The sequence below is a fragment of the Numenius arquata genome, chromosome 23 (genome assembly GCF_964106895.1).
Source record: "Numenius arquata chromosome 23, bNumArq3.hap1.1, whole genome shotgun sequence".
NCBI lineage: Eukaryota > Metazoa > Chordata > Aves > Charadriiformes > Scolopacidae > Numenius > Numenius arquata.
In genome coordinates this window covers 293603-313335 of record NC_133598.1, presented here as the reverse complement: position 1 = coordinate 313335, position 19733 = coordinate 293603, and the positions used below count along the sequence as shown (strand labels likewise).

The window sequence follows — 19733 nt, the reverse complement described above, 5'->3', positions numbered from 1 at the left end:
TGGTGTCTTTCAGGTGCTATTATCACTCAGGACCAAACTTATTCAGTGCCTTGTGTCGGGCTTTGACCCATCATTGCTCCCACTTTCCCTGTGCTCTGATCTGAATTAAGCACCACACCCCTACTGAACCAAGGCATTTTTGCAATTCCCATCCCAGGCCTGTCTCTTACTAATCTGCTACCTGTCTGGTGAGAGATGGGCAAAAAGGTTCTTGAGGTGGGATGTGAGGAGAGTCATCTTGGCCCATGTATGTGGAGGTAGCTCCATATCTTGGAGTAAGGCAAGATGGAAGTGCCCATTTTATTTTCCACAAGGTCCTCATAGCTCACTTTATGTTCTTTCCTACACAGAAGCTGTCTTCAACCAAAGAATTAAGATGAGGAAAAGTGGTATCCTGAGCAAAGGGTATACGTGTAGAGGTGAGTTGGGGCCATAAAGGTGGCATCTGTGAGCAGTGGGGAAGATACTAGCTGGGAGAGCAATGTGGGAAGGAACTGATTTCTCGGGTTGTTGACAGGAAGGCACATCTCACCATGTTCTGGGAACTCAGGGGCATGGCCTATAGTCAGCCTTCACTTTTTCTGGTTGGCATAATAAAAGATGTTTTTGTCAGTGTGATTCATCTCATCCATAGTGCTGCAGGCTTTCCAGGGAAACCATCACAAAGTAGGAGGATAATGCAGAAGAGAGGTCTACTACTGTGGGATGGGGGGTGCAACACTCCTCTGTGCTATGATATTGCATCACCTCTACTGTGGTGCTAAATCATCTCCTGCTGAATTGTGTTGTGATACCTAGGTGCATTGCTTGGTTGGTGAGTTGCATCATCCCCTCCAGGTGAACTATACCATCTTCTGTATACCCTCCACTTCCAAGACATTACAACAACCCCTATGAAGGTCTTATACTTTCCTTTGCTAAGTGTCACACTATTCCTACTATGGTGTTATGCCATTCTTGACTAAGACACTACTCCAACATATTTTACCATCAGGTTTGACACACTGCTGATGCCGAACTTTGCCCTAACATGAGATGCTCTTCATCTCAAACCAAGGGCAAAGGTATGGAGAAGGTTGCTGTTATGGTTTGAGAAAACCCATAACAGTTTATTGTTGTTTAGACAATTATTCTATCACCTGATGATCCCTCCCATCCAGAAAGGGGTATCAGGGAAAGCAAGGAAACACGAGGATTGAAATATAAATAGATTTAATAGGATAAGACTAAATAATTAACAATAATACTAACAAACCAGTATTAATCCCGATACTAGTATAAAATAGACAAGAATTATACTCAGCCAATTCTATCAGTAGGAAGCTGTGCACCTCCAGCAGTGGACAGCAAATGCTGGACACTGTAAGCACTGTGGCTTCAGGAGGAAAGGAAGGCCTCAGGGCTCTGGCACTGGGGCAAGGAGTTATCTGGACCCGCCACCATCAGGGGAGAGAGAAAGAAAGACGCAGAAAACTTTTCAAATTTATATTGAATGCGACAGTCATGGTATCAAAGAATCCTGTTCGTCAGCCTGGATCAAACGCCCAGACCTTGCTCCTCCTCATCCCTACACCTGGCAAGGCTTGAAACCACTGAGATCTTGAATCCCCCAGAGCCTAGCTGGCTACAAAGTAAATGTTTTCATGAATTCAGACACTAGAATCTTCCCAAAGTGGAGTTTTCCCCAGCATTAGGAAAAAAGTTGCTCAACCCAGGACAGTTGCCTTTTCATGGGACGCTGTCATAGCAGGAAGAGAGGTCATCAAATTTGCATCTACACATTGTTCACCTCAAATAAACTATATGCTACAGGTATGACACGTGAGAAAGGAGGCCAGCAAGAAACATCTCCACTGCTGCCAATCAAAGGAGATGAGGCAACTTCCTGTGACTTATACCTTTGATGCCATGCTGAGTGCCCTTGGTATGGTCCCCCCTTCCTTTCCAGTAGTCCAAAATGAGTAATATATCTACTGAAGTTGAAAATCAAGCTCATCTCTTTGAAACGTTAGGCTCAAAGCAGGTGATGGCACCTGTTCCTATCTCTGAGATATGGTCTGAAGGTTTGAGGAGCTGCAGGGTACCTCCTGCCATTTGAATGAAGTTCTATTGTGGGACTGTCTCATGCTACATGCTGGAGGACAGACATACTCCTCTCAGTGGTATGGAAAGCCTGAACTAAGATGAAACAGCACATTTAGGTGATCTGAGGGCACAGCTGTCATATGCTGGACAGAAAGGAGCTTAGAAAGCTGGGAAACATGTTAATAGCCTCAGGGACTTTTTATTGCTATTTGTCAGCTTCTGCAACTGGCATTTCTGTGGCAAGGTTGGACACAAAACTGTTTCCCGCTACAAGCAGACACCTCAAATTTAAAGTTTCCTATGGGCAGCCAGGGAGTCTGACAGCTGTTGTGTCTTCCTCAGGCTTATTCCAGGGGGAAATATGGTTCTTTCCGTCCTATCCTGAAGTGGAGCTGGAAAGTGTGAGAGTAAATGTAACCATCCAGGACTTTGTGGCTGATGTGGAGTCTGAGCTGTTTTTCCGCAACACCCAGCAAGTCTCTAAGGAGATCATGTTCATATTTCCTGTGGACTCTGATACTGTTGTACACACCTTCTACGCTACCATGGGGGACACTCGCATTGAAGCAATGCTCTGGGAGAAGGAGGAGGTACTGGGATTGTGGTGGGAGTGGGTCTGCAGATTGGGATGAAGGGTGGAAGTGAGAGAATGGAATCCTGTGGACCTCAGTGACACATTTTTCTCCCTCTATGGCAGGCCCAGCAGCTATGCAAAGCCACTTCAGGCATGGAGAATTTAAGATACCTGCAGAACCAGTGGGATCTTTGGGGTCCCGTGTTCACTTGTTTCTTGGGGACCCTGCCTCCTGATGGGGAGGTCACCATCAGCCTGTGCTATGTCCAGGAGCTGCCAATGCAGCCTGATGGAGCTGCCCAGTTTTGCTGGCCATGCGAGCTGTTCCCCTGGACAAACTACACTAGTGAGTGATCCCCTAGGTGCATCCCCCAAGGAGGAAGACATCACTCCCCAGCATCCCTCCTGGGGGGAACCCCCATATGTGCACATGTGCCTCAGTGAGAGAATCTGAATATTCCCCCTTGCACTTCACAGTCAGGAACCTCATGGGCCTCCCCATAAACCCCACAGAAAGACATCCCCACAGATCCCTGTACAAACCACAGTGTGAGTCTACAGATTCACCACCACCACTACCCCCTACTAAGCATCACAGTGAAGGATGTCTCATATGCCACATTTCCCCCCTATCAATGACAGACAGTGCCCCACCATAGCTGTCTGCTGCCCTAGGGTCTCTTCTTTCGTCTTCTCACACCTCTTTCTCACTGCAGGATGGCTTCCTTCTGAGGAGGAGATGTTTGAAAACCTGTACTTCAGCATCTGTCTGAAGTCAGCCCATGGTGTGTCCCATATAGCCATTAACAGCAGCTACACTCCTCTGCAATACACGACTCCAGATCAAACATCTGCTGAGGTATGGCCCTGCCAGATGCTAGAGTCCCAAAACAGAAGAAGATGGAAGGGTCTGCAGCCTGCTGATGCTCCTTAGGACTCCTCAGTCCTTTTATTTGGTTCTCTTTCCTCCCCACACCCTACTTGTCCTCAGGTATCCTTGAAATTGCCACCGTGGATCCAGGATGATCTGAACTTGCTGGTGTATTACAGAGGGTCTCACACACTCAGTGCTGTGGTTGAGAGGAGAGATCCCAAAGCCCCACCTGGTGAGTGAAAAGGGCAGAAGTGGGCATTAGGGAGAGGGTGTCAGGGAGACTGGGGGGACTTGAAGGGCTTTTAAGTCACTATGTCAGAGCTGGGGCTATGTGGAGGACAAAAGCAAAGAGACAGAGAAGGGAACTCAAACCTAAAAGTCCTCCTTGTTTCCCCCCACACACTCCAGGTTCTCTGTTGGGAGACCCTGTGGTGATGGTGACACTGATGCCCAGCATTCCTGAGGTCGAGCCCAATCTAGGCCATCTTGGGGAATTTATCTTTCTCATGGACTGCAGTCTCTTCCATGATGCACAGGTACCACCAGAGGAGGTCTTCTGGGGAGGGATTTTCCACACTGGTCATGCCCACTGGTGGGGATAGAGGCAAGCTGCTTCACATAGCCAGATGTTCTGCTTAGCTTCCCCATGTGAGCTATGCCCATCCCTCTCTCTGTCTCCAGAACACCCTGCTCTTCCTCCTCAAGAGTTTGCCTCTGGGCTGTTACTTCAACATCTACACTTTTGGGGCCACTTTTCATGCCTTCTATCTGTGAGTTGGGGGTGATGATGGGGCAGGGCCAATGGGTAAGTAGAGTATGACTTTTCTAAGTGAAAGTATGGAACAAGCACTTACTAGAGGGCAGTTATGGGGCAGGATATGTCGGGAGCAGTGAGAGGGTCAGTCCTCTTTTCAGGGTGCTTCTGTAGCACTGGTAGTGAGCGAGGTAAGGCTTTTCTAGGGAGTGGCCAAGTGAGGGTAGCCGTGGGCCAGGCTCTCTCCCCTCTGACACTCTGGGTGGCCTCCCACAGGCAGAGTGTGGAATACATGCAAGAAAGCATGGTCAATGCAGTGGGGCACATCTCCTCCATCTGTCCTGATGTGGGCGGCTGTGACCTGTTGGGTGTCCTAAGGTCTATCTACAGCACTCCTCTCCTTCATGGACATGCCCGCCAGGTATCAGGGGCCAAGTGGCTTTGGGGAGGGGAATGAATGTAAACAATGGGGTACAGGTAGACTTCAGGGCTCAGGATGAGACAGTCTGCTGTTTGCACTGGGAGTTGGCATGGAGGGTTGTGTCCTTATGGCAGAAAGTGATACCGTCTTTAGTGTGGGCAGCATGGGAGGGATTCTGTGGAATTTGTCTGCACTTCGGGAAGGTGGATCTTCCTTGCGAGGTGCCCCTTTGTGCTAAAAGGTAGTCTGGTGTTAATGAAAGGAGACATACAATCCATTTTCTTGTTTCAAGGCCAGTGGGTGCAAAAGAGTAAGGGAGCAAACTGGGAAGGCTTCCTGCATTTTAGAAAGGCATTTTTCCTCTACGGGGGTGCTCAGCCCTGGCAATCTTTGTTTCCCCTCTCTCCCTTAGCTTTTCATCTTCATCCAAAGGAATATTTCCAGTGAAGAGGAAGCTGTCATGGCTGAGGTCTACCGCTACTGGGACCAGCACCGGTAATGGGGGAGCCCTGTTCCTGTCCCCTTACATGCTCATTCACAACTTTCCTGTCCCCTTGACCGTCAAAAGTCCATTCTCCCAGATCGTAGTCTGCCACAGAGCTTCTCTTTACTTTGATGGAACTTCAGCAATAACACACACACACACTTTCCTTACCTCAGAAAGGTATACTGCCTATACTTTTCATCTAGTGAGTCTCCTGTCCCAATCTTTCCCTGCTCTTCTCAGCACTTTTCCTCTTCCCCCTCACCCTGCAAAACCTTAATGTTCTCTTTGGCCCCAAAACCCATTCTCACCATCTCCCTGTCCAGCAGGTAACGTCTCTCGCCCCAGACTGAATGGGAAAACTCTGGGTCAGTTTCATTCCTATGATTAGAAGCATTCTTACCTCTCCAGACTTTGTGCCCCTCTTGTCCTTTCTGCCTCTCACCTCTGTCCCGCATCTAACCTCCCCCTCTTTTCCTGTACAGGTGTTTCTGTTTCCCCACTAACAGATGTGACAGCTTCAACCTTTTCCAGGCCATGGCCCTGCAGACCAAAGGTGAATGTGTGTGCATCCACTCTAGGATGGACATGACATCTGAGGTAATGACCCAAGTACCCCTCTGCTCTATTCAATACCTCTCATGGCTCTCCTAGACATGCAAGGCAATCCAGATACCACCATCCACTCAGACTCAGAGACCCCCTTCCAATTTCCCCCCTGCCCAGAACTGGGAGGGAACCCAAGTGGTCTGTGCTCTCTGCTTCCCTTTACCAGGCAGTGAAATGCCTACAGCGGGCTTTGCAGCCTCTGGCAAGTGGGATCTCACTACACTGGGAACTTCTACCTGGCCTGGAGGTGTCAATGATCAGAAAAGCTCCTGAGATGATCTTCCAGGGACATCAGTGCTCCATCTATGCCGAGATCCATGGGCAAGCACAGGTGAGAGTGATCCAGAACCATATGCACTGGGGCAGGGCATTCTGTAAGGTAAAGGACTCACTCTCTGTTTCACCTTCCCAGCACTCAGAGTCCTTCACCTCCACTAGACCTGAGAGGGACCATGATCAGGGCTCTGTGAACCCCCTTCTTTCCCTTAGAGACACCACTGCTGCTGCTTTAGCCATGAGCATCTACTACCTTAGTAGAGCAGGGAGGGAACCTAGGTAGCCAGGCTGCTCGTGCTTGCAGATGAACATTTCTGCCTGACTCTTTTTCCCTTGTGTCACCAGGATCCAGAGGTGGGTGAGGGAGCTGTGACCCTTCAGTACCAAGTGGGCAGCCAGTCCTTTGATTACACACTCAGATTCTCACTGTCCCCATCAGCAGACAACAGATGAGAGGGTAACACACTTGCCCACGAGGCGGAGTGGCATTGGCAAGGTCTGGAAGTGGGACAGCAAGTGTCCTTCCTTGCAGCCTTCCCGCTGTAGCCTGAGGTGGGAAGAGAATCTGGGCATCCAGTGCTTCCCTGTTGTCCCCTCTGCCCTGATCTTGGGAGAGAACCTGTGTGAGCATTGCCCCGCTGCCCATTGCCCCGCTGCCCCCTCCCCTTTACTCTACATGTCCTATGCCCCTCTCCAAGGTGAAACCAAGAAATAACTCCCTGCCCTTGCAGGATGCCTGTGCACTGCATGGCCATGATGCACTTGCTATGGAAACTGGCCTGGGAGGGGACAAGCAGGACAGAGAAGGACATCTGGCACAGTGCAGTTAAGTCCAGCCTCAGCATGGGGGTCCCGTCCCCCTTCACATCCAGTGTGGCACTGCGCATGAAACAGAGGGATGCCTGGCATCGTGGTAAGGCCAGAAACACTGAGGACAGGACTGGGAGGGGGAAGTGGGACTTGTTGGTTTGATGCCTCTTTACCATCTGCAGCCCTCTATCCTGTGGACCTGACCACCCTTTTGCCTATGTCTAGTACCCCTAGATCTAACCCCCATCTCCCTGCTTCTCTTCCCAGATTCTTTGCCTCCAGACTCCTCAATGTTTTTCTCTCCCTCTTGCAACCTGGTTCCCTGCCAGCTGCTCTGGTTGCGTGGCTTCAGGCCTGTGTGGTTCAAGTCCACCAAGTTTTGGATGGTGCAGAAGTGCCAGTTCTTCCTTGAGACACTTGGTTGCAAAGCCTCTGACACTGAAGCACTCACTCATCTTTCAGCATCCTGTAAAGGTAAGGAGAAACTTCTGATGGGCGTTCTCAAAATATATTGAACTAGGGTTAAATTCCCCTTTCAGCATTTATCTTCTGACCAGACTTCTTGATTGTCATTGTGCTGGAGATGGATGGAGTGATAGACTAAGCAAATTCCTACATCTCAGCTCTGGGCTGGAAACTAAGAATTAAATGCCTTAATACTTCTCCAAAGTAACCTCATCCTTGTCTTCAAGTATCCTTAACTCTATATCTGAACACTAAGTTTGTCTGCAAAATATTTGCATGAATCTCTAGCTTTATCCTTATACAGTTCAGCAAAAAAGAGCCAGATAGCACAGTGTTCGCACAGTGGTTTCCAGGCTTCCTTTTCTTCCAGCCTTCTGCTTGTCCAGCACTTATTTTCTGATCTCCAAGGATGAGCTGCTGAGGACTTCTTGTGATTTCTGTTGACAAGGAGTGTTAACTTCTGTAGACTTCTGCTTCTGTCATCTCTAATGATCAGCTTCTGTTGGCTGTTTCCTAATTAGGGAGAATCTCTGCTTACTGTTTTCAAGAAACTTCTAATGGTGGAAGAAGGTATCAAGCCCTTTTTTCAGCTGGTGTTGCTCTGTATCAGGTAGGCAGGAACACAGAGGTAGTTAATAAAGACATAGCAGTTGTCTCAGCAGTCAGTGCAGCAGGGATGCAGAGAGGTCCAACTGTTCAGTCCTGTGTGGGGCTGAGAAAGGTTGTGCAGCATGCCACACTGGAAGCCTCAGTCCAAACAGACCGTAAAAGTAAGATGGTGTTTTCTAGGTCTTGAAGCTGAAGAAAGAAGCTGGTGTTTCACACTGGGTCTGGGGCAGAAGTGCCCTCCTCTGTGGCAGGTATGTTGTGGTCAAGACTCGGACTCGCTAACCAGAGGAGCTAGCAGGAAGAAGTGAGCACACGGCACACTGTCAGGGCAAATGAAGAGGAGATTGTCCTGGTCTTTATGGAAAGTCTGCAGAGAAAAAAGCCTGAGTTACATGAATCAAGGAAGACTGGACGTCTGGAGGATGTAGTCAAAACGGAAATGTGGCTTGTGGCTTCTGACAGTAAGGGGAAGGCTTCTGCTCAACCTGCAGACCTGCAACTTCAGACTAGCTATAGTGCCTGGGCACTGGTGAGGACAAACAAGGCCTCTCAGGAAGGCATCCAGAGCCAGCTGAGCCTGAACCTAGTTTCTTCCTTGGGCAATCCCAAGCACAAATACAATGGATTGAGAGCAGCCCTGAGGAGAAAGACTTGGGAGTTTTGGTGGATGAGAAGCTTAACATGACCCGGCAATGTGTGCTGGCAGCCCAGAAAGCCAACTGTATGCTGTACTGCACCAAAAGAAGTGTAGCCAGCAGGGCAAGAGACGTGATTCTGCCCCTCTATTCTGCTCTGATGAGACCCCACCTGGAGTACTGTGTCCAAGTCTGGAGCCCCTAACATAAGAAGGACATGGACCTGTTGGAGTCAATCCGGAGGAGGGCCACAAAGATGATCAGAGGGTTAGAGCACCTCTCCTATGAGTACAGGCTGAGAGAACTGGATTTGTTCACATGGAGAAGAGAAGGCTCTGGGGAGACCTTATAGCAGCTTTCCAGTATCTGAAGGGGGCCTGCAAGAAAGCTGGAGAGGGACATTTTACAAGGGCATGTAGTGGTAGGATGAGGGGTAATTACTTCAAGCTGGAAGAGGGTAGATTTAGATTAGATCTCAGGAAGAAATTTTTCACTATGAGGATGGTGAGGCACTGGAACAGGTTGCCCAGAGAAGTTGTGGATGCCCCATTCCTGGAAGTGTTCAAGGCCAGGCTGGATGGGGCTTTGAGCAACCTGCTCTAGTGGGAGGTGTCCCTGCCCATGGCAGGGGGTTGGAACTCAATGATCTTTGAGGTCCTTTCCAACCTAATCCATTCTATGATTCAGGTATTTGTAGAGAGCAATAAGGTCACCCTTCAGCCTCCTTTTCTTCAGGCTGAACTACTCTAGTTCCTTCATTTGCTTCTCATAAGGCTTCTTCTCCAGACCCCTCACCATTCTTTGGACACCCTACAGACCCTTGCCATTCTCTGGACACCCTACAGAATCTCAATGTCCTTCTTGTAGTGAGGGGCTCAAAACTGGACACAGTATTTGAGATGGGGCCTCACCAGTGCCCACTGCAGGGGGATGATCACTGCCCCAGTGCTGCTGTCCACAACGTTGCTGATACAGGCCAGGATGCTGTTGGCCTTCTTGGCCACCAGGGCACACTGCTGGCTCATATTCAGCCAGCTGTTGACCAACACCCCCGAGCCTTTTTCCTTCCCCAAGCCTGCAGTGCTGCATGGGGGAAGGAGAAACATTAGTGATGCTCATGGGACGAATTCAGTGTGTTCAGAGAGAATTATCCTGAGTGAACTAGAGCTCATAAGGCAGATTTTAGGATGTTTATGAAGGACTGGGAAGATCTGAGGATGCCCTGGGAGGTCTGAAAAAAGTTCAGGATGCTTGTGGAGGACTGGGAAAAATTGGTAAAGCACAGAGAGGATGGAGCATACCTATTGCGTATACCTGGAGAAGGCAGAATTTAAGGTTATAAGCTGTTGCCTGTCTCATGTGAGCTGTGTGAATGTTTCTGTCTTCCAGACCAGAAGCCTCCTCCTGAACAGCAGGGAATAGAAGAAAAACCAGCATTTAACATGAGTTGGAACTGGACAATTTTACCACTGTCAACAAGACTGTGTGACTTCTCTGGCCTCAGGGTAGTGGTGGCACTCCAGAAAGCAAATGGCTCCTGGGCCCTCACTGCCGCTCTGGCCTCTGCCCTGGGGCTCAGCAAGGCTGATGTTGAGGTACAAAGGCCCAGTGAGGTAAGCAGATCAGGGGCAGCAGTGGTCCCTGTCATGAGCTGAACCTTCCTCTGCTCCAAGTTTCCGGACTGAGCTGAACTGAGAGGAGGAGATCAAAGCCTTTGGGATATAGAGCCTCTTTGCTTGTGAAGGTTGTGGGGTGGAATTAGCAGGAATACCTGAGAGCTTTCCAATTTTGAGGATTTCAGAAGCTTAGGGAGTTTATGTGTACATGTGGGGTTCTTACATTTCCACTTCTGGTTTAGGTTTGATCTTTCTTTTTCTTTTTTCACCCTGATTGTTCTGGTTTCTTCCACAGCATGTGCAGCCAACTGCCTGGGCCACAGTTTTGACTTTAGTCTGGTTGCACCAGTATAAATGGAAGGTATCTTGGTTAGAGCTTCTGGAGGCCAAAGCTTGTAGGTGGCTGCGGGACCAAGCTGGTAAGAAGATTTTGCTGGAAGGAGTTATGCTCTGGGTCTTTTCCACAAAATCTACAGCTGATACCTGTTGACCCATATCCCTCTTTCTCAGTGCTCCTGCATGGCAGTCTGTCATTACACAGTCTCTCCTTACTGAGTTGTTGTCCCCTTCTACTTTTTCTCTCTTCTTGCAGAGGTCCAGCTGGATGAATGTCTGGAGGCAGCAAATTCCCTCTTAGGCTGCTTTGTGGAACCCACCGTCTTCAGGATTTGAACCTACCCTGCTACTGGGTGTGGGCAAGAAGCTGTTTGGCAACACAGTCAGGACAGCTGACCCAAACTAGCCAAAGCCAAACTAGCCATAGCATTAACATCATGCCCTTGTGGGAGTGACTGAGTGGCTGGGTGGGTGCTTAGATGCTGTCTGGGGCCAACCCACCACAGCTGACTTGTTCACACACATACCCTCCATCGTAATATGAGAGTTTCCGCTGGACTCTGAAAAATAAATACATATATTAAACTTTGATTCATTTTTCCACATACTGCTTTTCTCTGAGGTTTACCCAAATAGTCATCTGCTCAAAATACCAGGTCTGGGGGAGAAAAATCATGTTCAGATACTACAGAAAAACACCTTCTTCATGGTAGGGGCATGGAGTAGAGGAGGAGGCAGGAGCAAGTGATAAGGGGAACTAACACTCAAGGGTTAATAGTAGAGCCATCGCTTGGCTTAAGTTGTATATCTATAACCTTAAGCCATTGCATAAGGTGTTTAGGCAAAGAAAGGATGTGTTGAAATGATAAAGTGGTCACATCAGCCTCGACCTCGATGGGAGATAAGGGAACAATTTGTATTCAAAGAAGGAACCCAGTTGTCTTGAGAGAGGATCGTCTGGCTGAAACCAGTTCTGTGGCCTGGAGCAGCACATTAACATTAAAGGTGAAAGGTGCACAGTGAGGAAGACATACGGCCTTCATCCCCGAGACCCCGGCCCACGACCACCAGGAGGCACTGCGCATGCGCAGCTGGGAGGAGTTAAAGGTGGAGACTATGGAAATGATTTCTCAGAACTCATTGTAATAAAGACTGCCTTTTTGGGGAAAGATTATGGATATGTATAGGCACGCCTTGAATATGTAAGGTTTGGTTGTATAAATCCTAAGCTAACTGCCGCGGTGGGCTGGGCGCGCAAGACTGTGGTGGGGCGACCCCTGTGCTGCCCGGCGCCAAATAAACATACCTACTTTACAACCTCAAGTGGTTGTGGAGTCTGTTTTCCGCAGGTCACAAAGAGGTAAAACTGAGCCTGGGAATAAGGGACCATGGGGGAAGAGTGGTTAAGTTTTTGACTTTGTTTCTCGCCATCCTACTCTATTTTTAATTGTCAATAAATTATACTAATCTTCCCTAAGTCAAGTCTGGTTTGGCTGTGATGGTGATTGCCAAGCAATCTGCCTGTCTTTTCGTCACCCACAAGATATTTAATCTTATTTTTCTCCCCTTGTCCTGTTGAGGGAGATGAATGAGAGAATAGCTGTGTAGGCGCCTGACAGCTAGCCAAGGTCTAACCCTCAGAAAAAATCATCATATTTTAACAGTGGTTACTTTTCTACATCTACACTTTTTATGCTGATTTTTCAGGCAGTTGAATCTTACACTTAAGATTAGATCAAATTTACCCCAAATGCCAGGATGGTTACAGCACCCCAAAACCCCCCCAAAATATTAAAGTTGATTTTTTACCCCAGACCTCTTAATGGCTTCCTGGACATCTTTATTTCTCAAGCTGTATATAAGGCGATTGGGATCACAATTTTATAACACGTGGAGAACATTTTATTCAGATTTAGGGAATTATTGGCAGGTGGTAATAAATACATGGTAGTGAGGATCCCATGAAAAGTAGTGGTCACAGTGAGGGGATATGAACTAGTACAAATGCTTTTCTGCAGCCCCATTGGGGCCACCAAAAGTCAAATTCAGTATCAATACAATGGTCGCCGAGGTGATTGCAAAGCCAATAATTCAGAAAAGAGCTTCCAGCCCTGGAAAAATATTCTGGTTCATTATAGCTATATAACGAAGAGGATTACAGATAGCTAAAGAACAATCACACAGCATCATGGCTAGTAGAAGATGTCCAGTTCCTCCCAAGGAGCCAAACATACCACTGTGCAGTACAGTCCCTGAAAGACAGATTTCCTCTGTAAGGAAATTGGTTAGCATCCTAGGAACAATACTGGTTGTATACGAGGTCTCAAGGAAGGAAAGACTACCCAGGAAAAAATAAATAGGGTTGTGGAGACTTCAGTCTACACATATGGTAAGAAGGAGAAGAGTGACGCGCGGAAACAAACCTTACAACTCGAATAGAGTTATAAAGCAGATATGTTTTTTGCGGTGCCGGGTGCAAGGGGGATTTCTCCTCCTAACTTGCACACCCTTATGCTGAACCCGTAGTTATTTATAATGTAAATCATACATATGCAAACTATGGGATAGACTAATACAATTAGTTCTAAGAATAGGTGTTACTATGTTAATTATTTCCAGGGCCTCATTACAATAAGTCTTCTCCTCCAGGCATGTGCGTATCTTATCCTGAGGTTTTTCTTTGGGGGGATTTTTTAGGGAGTAAATTCCACAGTCACTGAGCCCGTTCCCACCGATTGTTTTGCTGACAGAGGCCGTAAAGCCTCTTGCTATCTTCCTGTAATCTATCAGGATGTCCCCATTTGTGGGGGGGTGCAAGTGGTCTGACAGGGGTCATAAAACTTCTTGTTATCTTTCCTGTTACCGGTCGGGATGTTCCCGTTTGCCTGCGAGTGTTCTTTCAAGGCTGAGGCCCACGTCCACTAATTGGGCAATTCTTTGTTTTCTTTCCTCCCCTCCAAGGTTGAGATATATGTCCCTGTCATGGTTAATCCTTCTATTTTCTGTTTCAGAGTGTTCCCAGAAAAGACTACAAGATAAAAGAGCAAGAGCAATACAGAGTGCTGTCACCAGATAAAATTCCAGTGGACTGAACTCTGTCACAGAAGTTCTTTCCCTCAGGTCAGCATGCAGAAAGGATATAGAGGACAGAGACAATGCCACACAAATGAAAACTGTAGGAACATATGAAGAACTACTACAGTGACTTCACTCCAGCCTTGACAAGAGTCTGACATTAGGCAAACTAGATTTATCTTCTTCACTAAGACAGCATCACTGTGTTGTGGTTTAACCCCAGCCAGCAGCTAAGCTCTACACAGCTGCTAATTTGTGGGTGAACAGAATTGTGGAAGAAGCAAGACCAGAGGAACAGAAGCAGCAGGAACACTGGCAGGGGATGACCCATAAACAGTGCCTAACGACCCTACTGATTGAGGGGAATTCCGCTCATCTGGCAGTTGGGGGTTGCAGGGGCATGTTGTCTGGGAAAGAAGATACTTAGTACTATGTAAGCTGCATGTTTGTTGTAGTAAACGATTCTGGTTGCACCTCTGACCGGGGTCCGTGCCTTCATACGCTACAAATGGCGCCCAACATGGGGCATGAATCAAGAGACTAAAGATGTCCATACTGGTAGCGTAGCCCGATCGAACCAGGGATTGCCTCGAGGACTGACTTCACTGCCGGCTCATCACCTTTCTGCAGGACAGAGGTGAGCGATCGGGAACCATGGGAAACACTCTGCCAAAAGAGCAGCAAATGAATCTCGAAGTATTACACTATATTTTAAAAGCTCAGAATCAATCTGTACCTACCCTGTCCTTGGTAACCTTTTTAGACTGGGTACGAGAAAATGTCCCGGACTTCCCTAAGACCAGCACCTTTGACAAAGACATGTGGGACCAAATTGGCATAAAGCTTTGGGACGCTGCTGCAGGGACAGATAAGGTTGCAGCTAAGCATTTAACAGTTTGGCGGCAGATCTCTGAAGCCCTAGTAGAGCTCCGCAAAGGGACACAACAAAAACTCTGAGGAGAGCCCAATGCGTCCTTCCGCCCCACCGCTGCAACCCCCAAACAATACCTATGTTGCAGAAGAGGGTCTTCCAGAAGGAGACTCCTTCGATCCTGAGCCGACTGACCCAGACCAAGAACCTAATCTGTTTCTTTCTGATGTTAAATTGAAAGAGGTAGTGTGGAATGACCTAACCCTCTCCAGTGATTGTCGTAATGTGTGGGACAAATGTCGAAAAGAAGCCTTAGCTAAAGGCAACGCAGACATTTTGCAGGCGTTCCCTGTTATTTATTGTGGAAACCGACCCGGAGCGTGGGAGGCTTTGTGTTGGGATCATGTTACAGAGCTGAGGAAATCAGTAAAAGATTATGGTCTCCAGTCAGCATACACCATGAACTTACTAACAGCTGTTGGGGATGGATATGTTATGACTCCTCATGATTGGAAACTGTTGTTGCATATGATTTTGTCGGCTATGCAATATGCTGTATTCATGACTGTGTACCATGATCTTGCGACTGCTAAAGCATTGGATAACTGGCAACTTAAATCATATTGGTGTGAATGAGCTCGTTGGCGAGGGGCCTCGGGCTACTCCTGATGTGCAAGCCCAAATGGACAGAGGTGTTTTGAGAAAGTAAAAGAAATTGTACTGCGCGCGATGACACGGGTACCTGATACAGCCGCTCCAGAAGCTCCTTTTCTGCTATCACAGAAGCGCCTGGAGAACCCTATATAAAATTCCTTGATCGGCTCCAAAATGCAATAGACAGACAAGTAGATAACCGAGCAGCTCGTGATATTCTTATGAAACAATTAGTGTTCGAAAATGCTAATGCTGACTGTCATAAAGTATTGCGAACGATTAAGAATACTAACCCTTCCATCACTGATATGATAAAAGCATGCCAAGATATCGGCACAGAAACTCATAAAATGAGTCTCTTAGCTGATGCATTGTCAACACACCTCACTGGGGGGGCTGCTCAAAAGGCAGACTGCTATAACTGTGGAAAGCCTGGGCATTTTAAAAAAGATTGTCCCTGTGCCCTGTACATTATTGGGCCGAGACTTCTTAAGCCAGTGGGGAATCCTCCTAAAAACAAATTTTTAATAGGGGCTATTGACAAGCAGCAGACCCTTTCATTGACATGAAAATCAGAAAACCCTGTTTGGGTAGATCAATGGCCCCTGAAAAAGGACAAACTGCTGCATTTGCATGACTTGGATGCACACAAGTCTATGGGACCGGATGGGTTACACCCAAGAGTGCTGAAAGAGTTGGCAGACGTGCTTGCCAAACCGCTTTCCATCATTTACAGGAAGTCATGGCTAACTGGGGAGGTCCCAATGGACTGGAGGGTGGCGAATGTAACACCCATCTACAAGAAAGGCAAAAAGGAGGATCCAGGAAACTATAGACCTGTCAGTCTAACCTCGATACCAGGGAAGGTCATGGAGCCAGGTCATCTTGAGTGCCATCAAAACCCACATAATGGGCAACCAGGAGATCAGGCCTAGTCAGCATGGGTTTATAGAAGGCAGGTCCTGCCAGACGAACCTGACTCCTTCTATGACAAGATAACCAGATTATTGGACGAGGGAAAGGCTGTTGATATTGTATACCTGGACTTTCGAAAAGCATTCGATACTGTTCCCCATAACATTCTTGTGGAAAAACTGGCTTCACACGGCCTGGATGAGCATATGATCCGCTGGGTCAAGATATGGCTGACTGGAAGGTCCCAAAGAGTAGTGCTCAATGGATTTAAATCCAGCTGGCGGCCGGTCACAAGTGGTGTGCCTCAGGGCTCAGTGTTAGGACCATTTCTGTTTAATGTCTTTATTGATGATCTCGACAAGGACATAGGGTGTATCATCAGCAAGTTTGCAGATGACACCAAGTTAAGCAGGAGTGTTGATTCCCAGGAGGATAGGGAAGCTCTACAGAGAGACCTAGATAGATTGGAGCATTGGGCCAAAATCAATGGTATGAGTTTCAACAAGGGCAAGTGCCAGGTTCTGCACTTTGGGCCACAATAACCCCAAGCAGCGCTACAGGCTTGGGGAAGTGTGGCTGGAAAGCTGCCTGGAAGAAAGAGACCTGGGGGTTCTAATTGACAAGCGGCTGAATATGAGCCGGCAGTGTGCCCAGGTGGCCAAGAAAGCCAATGGCATCCTGGCTTGTATTAGAAACAGCGTGACCAGCAGAAGTAGGGAGGTGATTGTGCCCGTGTACTCAGCACTGGTGAGGCCACACCTGGAGTATTGTGTCCAGTTTTGGGCACCTCAATACAAGAGAGATATCGAGGTGCTGGAGCGAGTGCAGAGGAGGGCAACGAAGCTGGTGAAGGGCCTGGAAGACAAATCCTATGAAGAGCGGTTGAAGGAGCTGGGACTGTTCAGTATGAGGAAGAGGAGGCTGAGGGGAGACCTCATCACTCTCTACAACTACTTGAAAGGACACTGTAGAGAGGTTGGTGCTGGTCTCTTCGCACAGGTAACTAATGACAGAACAAGAGGGAACGGCTTCAAGCTCCAGCAGGGTAGGTTTAGACTGAACATTAGGAAAGAATATTTCACAGAAAGAGTGGTCGGGCATTGGAACAGGCTGCCCAGGGAGGTGGTTGAGTCACCATCCCTGGATGTGTTTAAGAGACGTTTAGATGTGGTGTTGGGGGATATGATATAGGGGAGAACTTTGTAGAGTAGGGTAGATGGTTGGACTCGATGATCCCAAGGGTCTCTTCCAACCTGGAGGATTCTATGATTCTATGATTCTATGACTTAGTACAAGAACAACTGGCCGCTGGCCACATTGTATCCACCACCAGCCCGTGGAACACTCCTGTATTTGTAATACCAAAGAAAAGCGGCAAGTGGCGATTGTTACATGATCGTCAAGCTATAAATGCAGTCATTGAGCCCATGGGTGCGCTACAGCCTAGTCTTCCTTCACCTTCTATGCTGCCTCAAAATTGGCCAATAGCTATAATCGATCTCAAGGACTGTTTTTTTGCTATTGCTCTACACCCAAGGGATGCGCCCCGGTTTGCATTCTCTGTACCATCTATCAATCATCAACAGCCCGCACGACGGTATCACTGGACTGTGTTGCCACAAGGTATGCTAAATAGCCCGACTATCTGCCAACTAACTGTAGCAAATGCTTTGCAACCTGTCTGAAATGCAAACCCTCATGTTATAATTTATCACTACATGGATGACATACTTTTAGCTGCCGAAAAAGACAAAGACCTGCAGACAGTCATCTGCCAAGTCCACCTTGCTGTCCAAAGAGCAGGCTTGCAGATAGCTGAGGAAAAGGTCCGATGTGAACCACCCTGGAAATATCTAGGATGGAAAATTACAACTCGCACCATCCAGCCACAAGCACTGAAGCTGGCGTTACAAATAAAGACTCTGAATGATCTGCAAAAATTGTTAGGAACCATCAACTGGTTCAGACCTTTTCTAGGTATCACTACACAAGATCTACACCCCCTGTTTCAATTATTAAAGCCTGACTTGAACTGTAAAAGACAGCTGACACCTACTGGACTGCAGTGTCTACAGCAAGTAATGGAGGCTTTACAGACGTGTCAAAGTCACCGTCTTTGTTTAACGCTTCCAGTGTACTTAGTCATCATTCAAAATACCTTTCAGCCATATGCCCTTCTAAGCCAATGGGATTCAACAAAAAAAAAACCCACTTGTGATATTAGAGTGACTCTTTTTGTCTCACACATTTACAAAGACTGTAACTTCACGATTAGAAATGTTTGCCAACTTGATTCAGAAAGGTCATCACTGACTTCAAACTCTAAAAGCAAGTGATCCAGAATTCATTTATATTCCCACCAACAAAAAAGACTTGGAATGGATGTCAAATTTTGATCCATTTACCTGAACATTGTCTGTTAAATTCCTTAGAAGAATTACCCCTGACTAATCGGACCTTACTGTCTCATACCCCACTTCCTAATGCAGTTACAGCGTTCACAGGTGGTTCTGGGAAAACACACAGGGTGGTAGTCCTTTGGCATTCCACCAACAATCTCTGGAACCAAGATATAAAATGTGTCGATGGATCGGCCCAAGTTGTTGAGCTTGCAGCTGTTGCTCGTGCTTTTCAGCTTTTTTCTGATGTAATTCTCAATATCATAACTGATTCTTTATATGTTACAGGAATTGTTCAGCGTATACAAGGCGCTTTCCTAAAGGAAGTCAACAACCCAGCGTTATTCACACAACTTAAAAAATTATGGCATTATGTTTCCTATCGTAGATTACCCTATTATATCACGCATATATGGTCACACACCTCTCTGCCACGACCCCTACCCGAGGGCAACCGTGCTGCTGATAAAGCCACAGTCGCCCTCGCCACACCGCAATTATTTCAACAAGCACAGCTCTCACATAACTTTTTTCACCAAAACAGGAAGGCACTGCAAAAGCAATTTCAGCTACCCACTGACCAAGTACGTAATATCATCTTGACACGCCCCGAATGCCAGTCTGTAGCCCCGTTGTCACAATTGGGAGTTAACCCACGTGGCACCTCACCACTGCAAATTTGGCAAACAGATGTTACACATTTTGGAGAATTTGGCCGCCTGAAGTATGTACGTGTCACTGTTGATACTTTTTCTAATTATATCTTTGCCACTGCACATACAGGAGAAAAGAGTCGAGATGTCCAACGACACTGGCTAGCAGCCATCGCTGCTATGGCTATTCCAGAAACCATCAAGACAGACAATGGCCCTGCATATGTATCTAAAACCACACAACTTTTTTTACAGGAATGGGGCATTCGCCACATCACTGGAATTCCACACTCCCCTACAGGGCAGGCGATTGTTGAGCGTGCCCATCAAACGCTAAAGCAATTGCTAATTAAACAAAAAAGGGGAGTCTGGGGGATCCACCACAGGAACGACTATGGAAAGCCACTTTTGTTTTAAATTTTCTAAACGTAGACAACAGTGAGTCAACACGATTAAGTCAACACTTCGGAGCTTCCCCAATGTTCAAAACACAGCCAATGGTCCATATTCGTGATGCGGACACTGGACAATGGGAAGGCCTCCTGCCATTGATAACTTCGGGGCAAGGATACGCTTGTGTTTCCACAGGAAATGGTCCCAAGTGGATCCCAGCGTGAT

General features: G+C 47.4%; 1 protein-coding gene across 1 annotated transcript; it reads left to right on the top strand.

Moving 5' to 3' along the window:
* The first annotated feature begins 376 nt into the window (after positions 1-376).
* Positions 377-10884, top strand: LOC141474594 (von Willebrand factor A domain-containing protein 5A-like). Its single transcript, XM_074162555.1, has 17 exons — positions 377-419; positions 2428-2675; positions 2783-3005; positions 3376-3518; positions 3651-3765; positions 3942-4069; positions 4215-4303; positions 4564-4708; positions 5121-5203; positions 5678-5792; positions 5968-6132; positions 6423-6528; positions 6811-6990; positions 7155-7361; positions 9986-10209; positions 10508-10631; positions 10805-10884. Exons 1-17 carry the CDS (start codon positions 377-379, stop codon positions 10882-10884), a joined length of 2418 nt encoding a protein of 805 aa, XP_074018656.1.
* The last annotated feature ends 8849 nt before the right edge of the window (positions 10885-19733 follow it).

What these genes read in the sequence shown, in the direction of transcription:
- LOC141474594 (XM_074162555.1), top strand. Translation starts at nt 377, where the DNA reads ATGAGGAAAAGTGGTATCCTGAGCAAAGGGTATACGTGTAGAG. An exon ending in CCCATCAGCAGACAACAGAT is followed by an intron (nt 6,529 to 6,810) that starts GAGAGGGTAACA and finishes GCCCTTGCAGGA; the next exon opens with TGCCTGTGCACTGCATGGCC. An exon ending in GAGGGATGCCTGGCATCGTG is followed by an intron (nt 6,991 to 7,154) that starts GTAAGGCCAGAA and finishes TTCTCTTCCCAG; the next exon opens with ATTCTTTGCCTCCAGACTCC.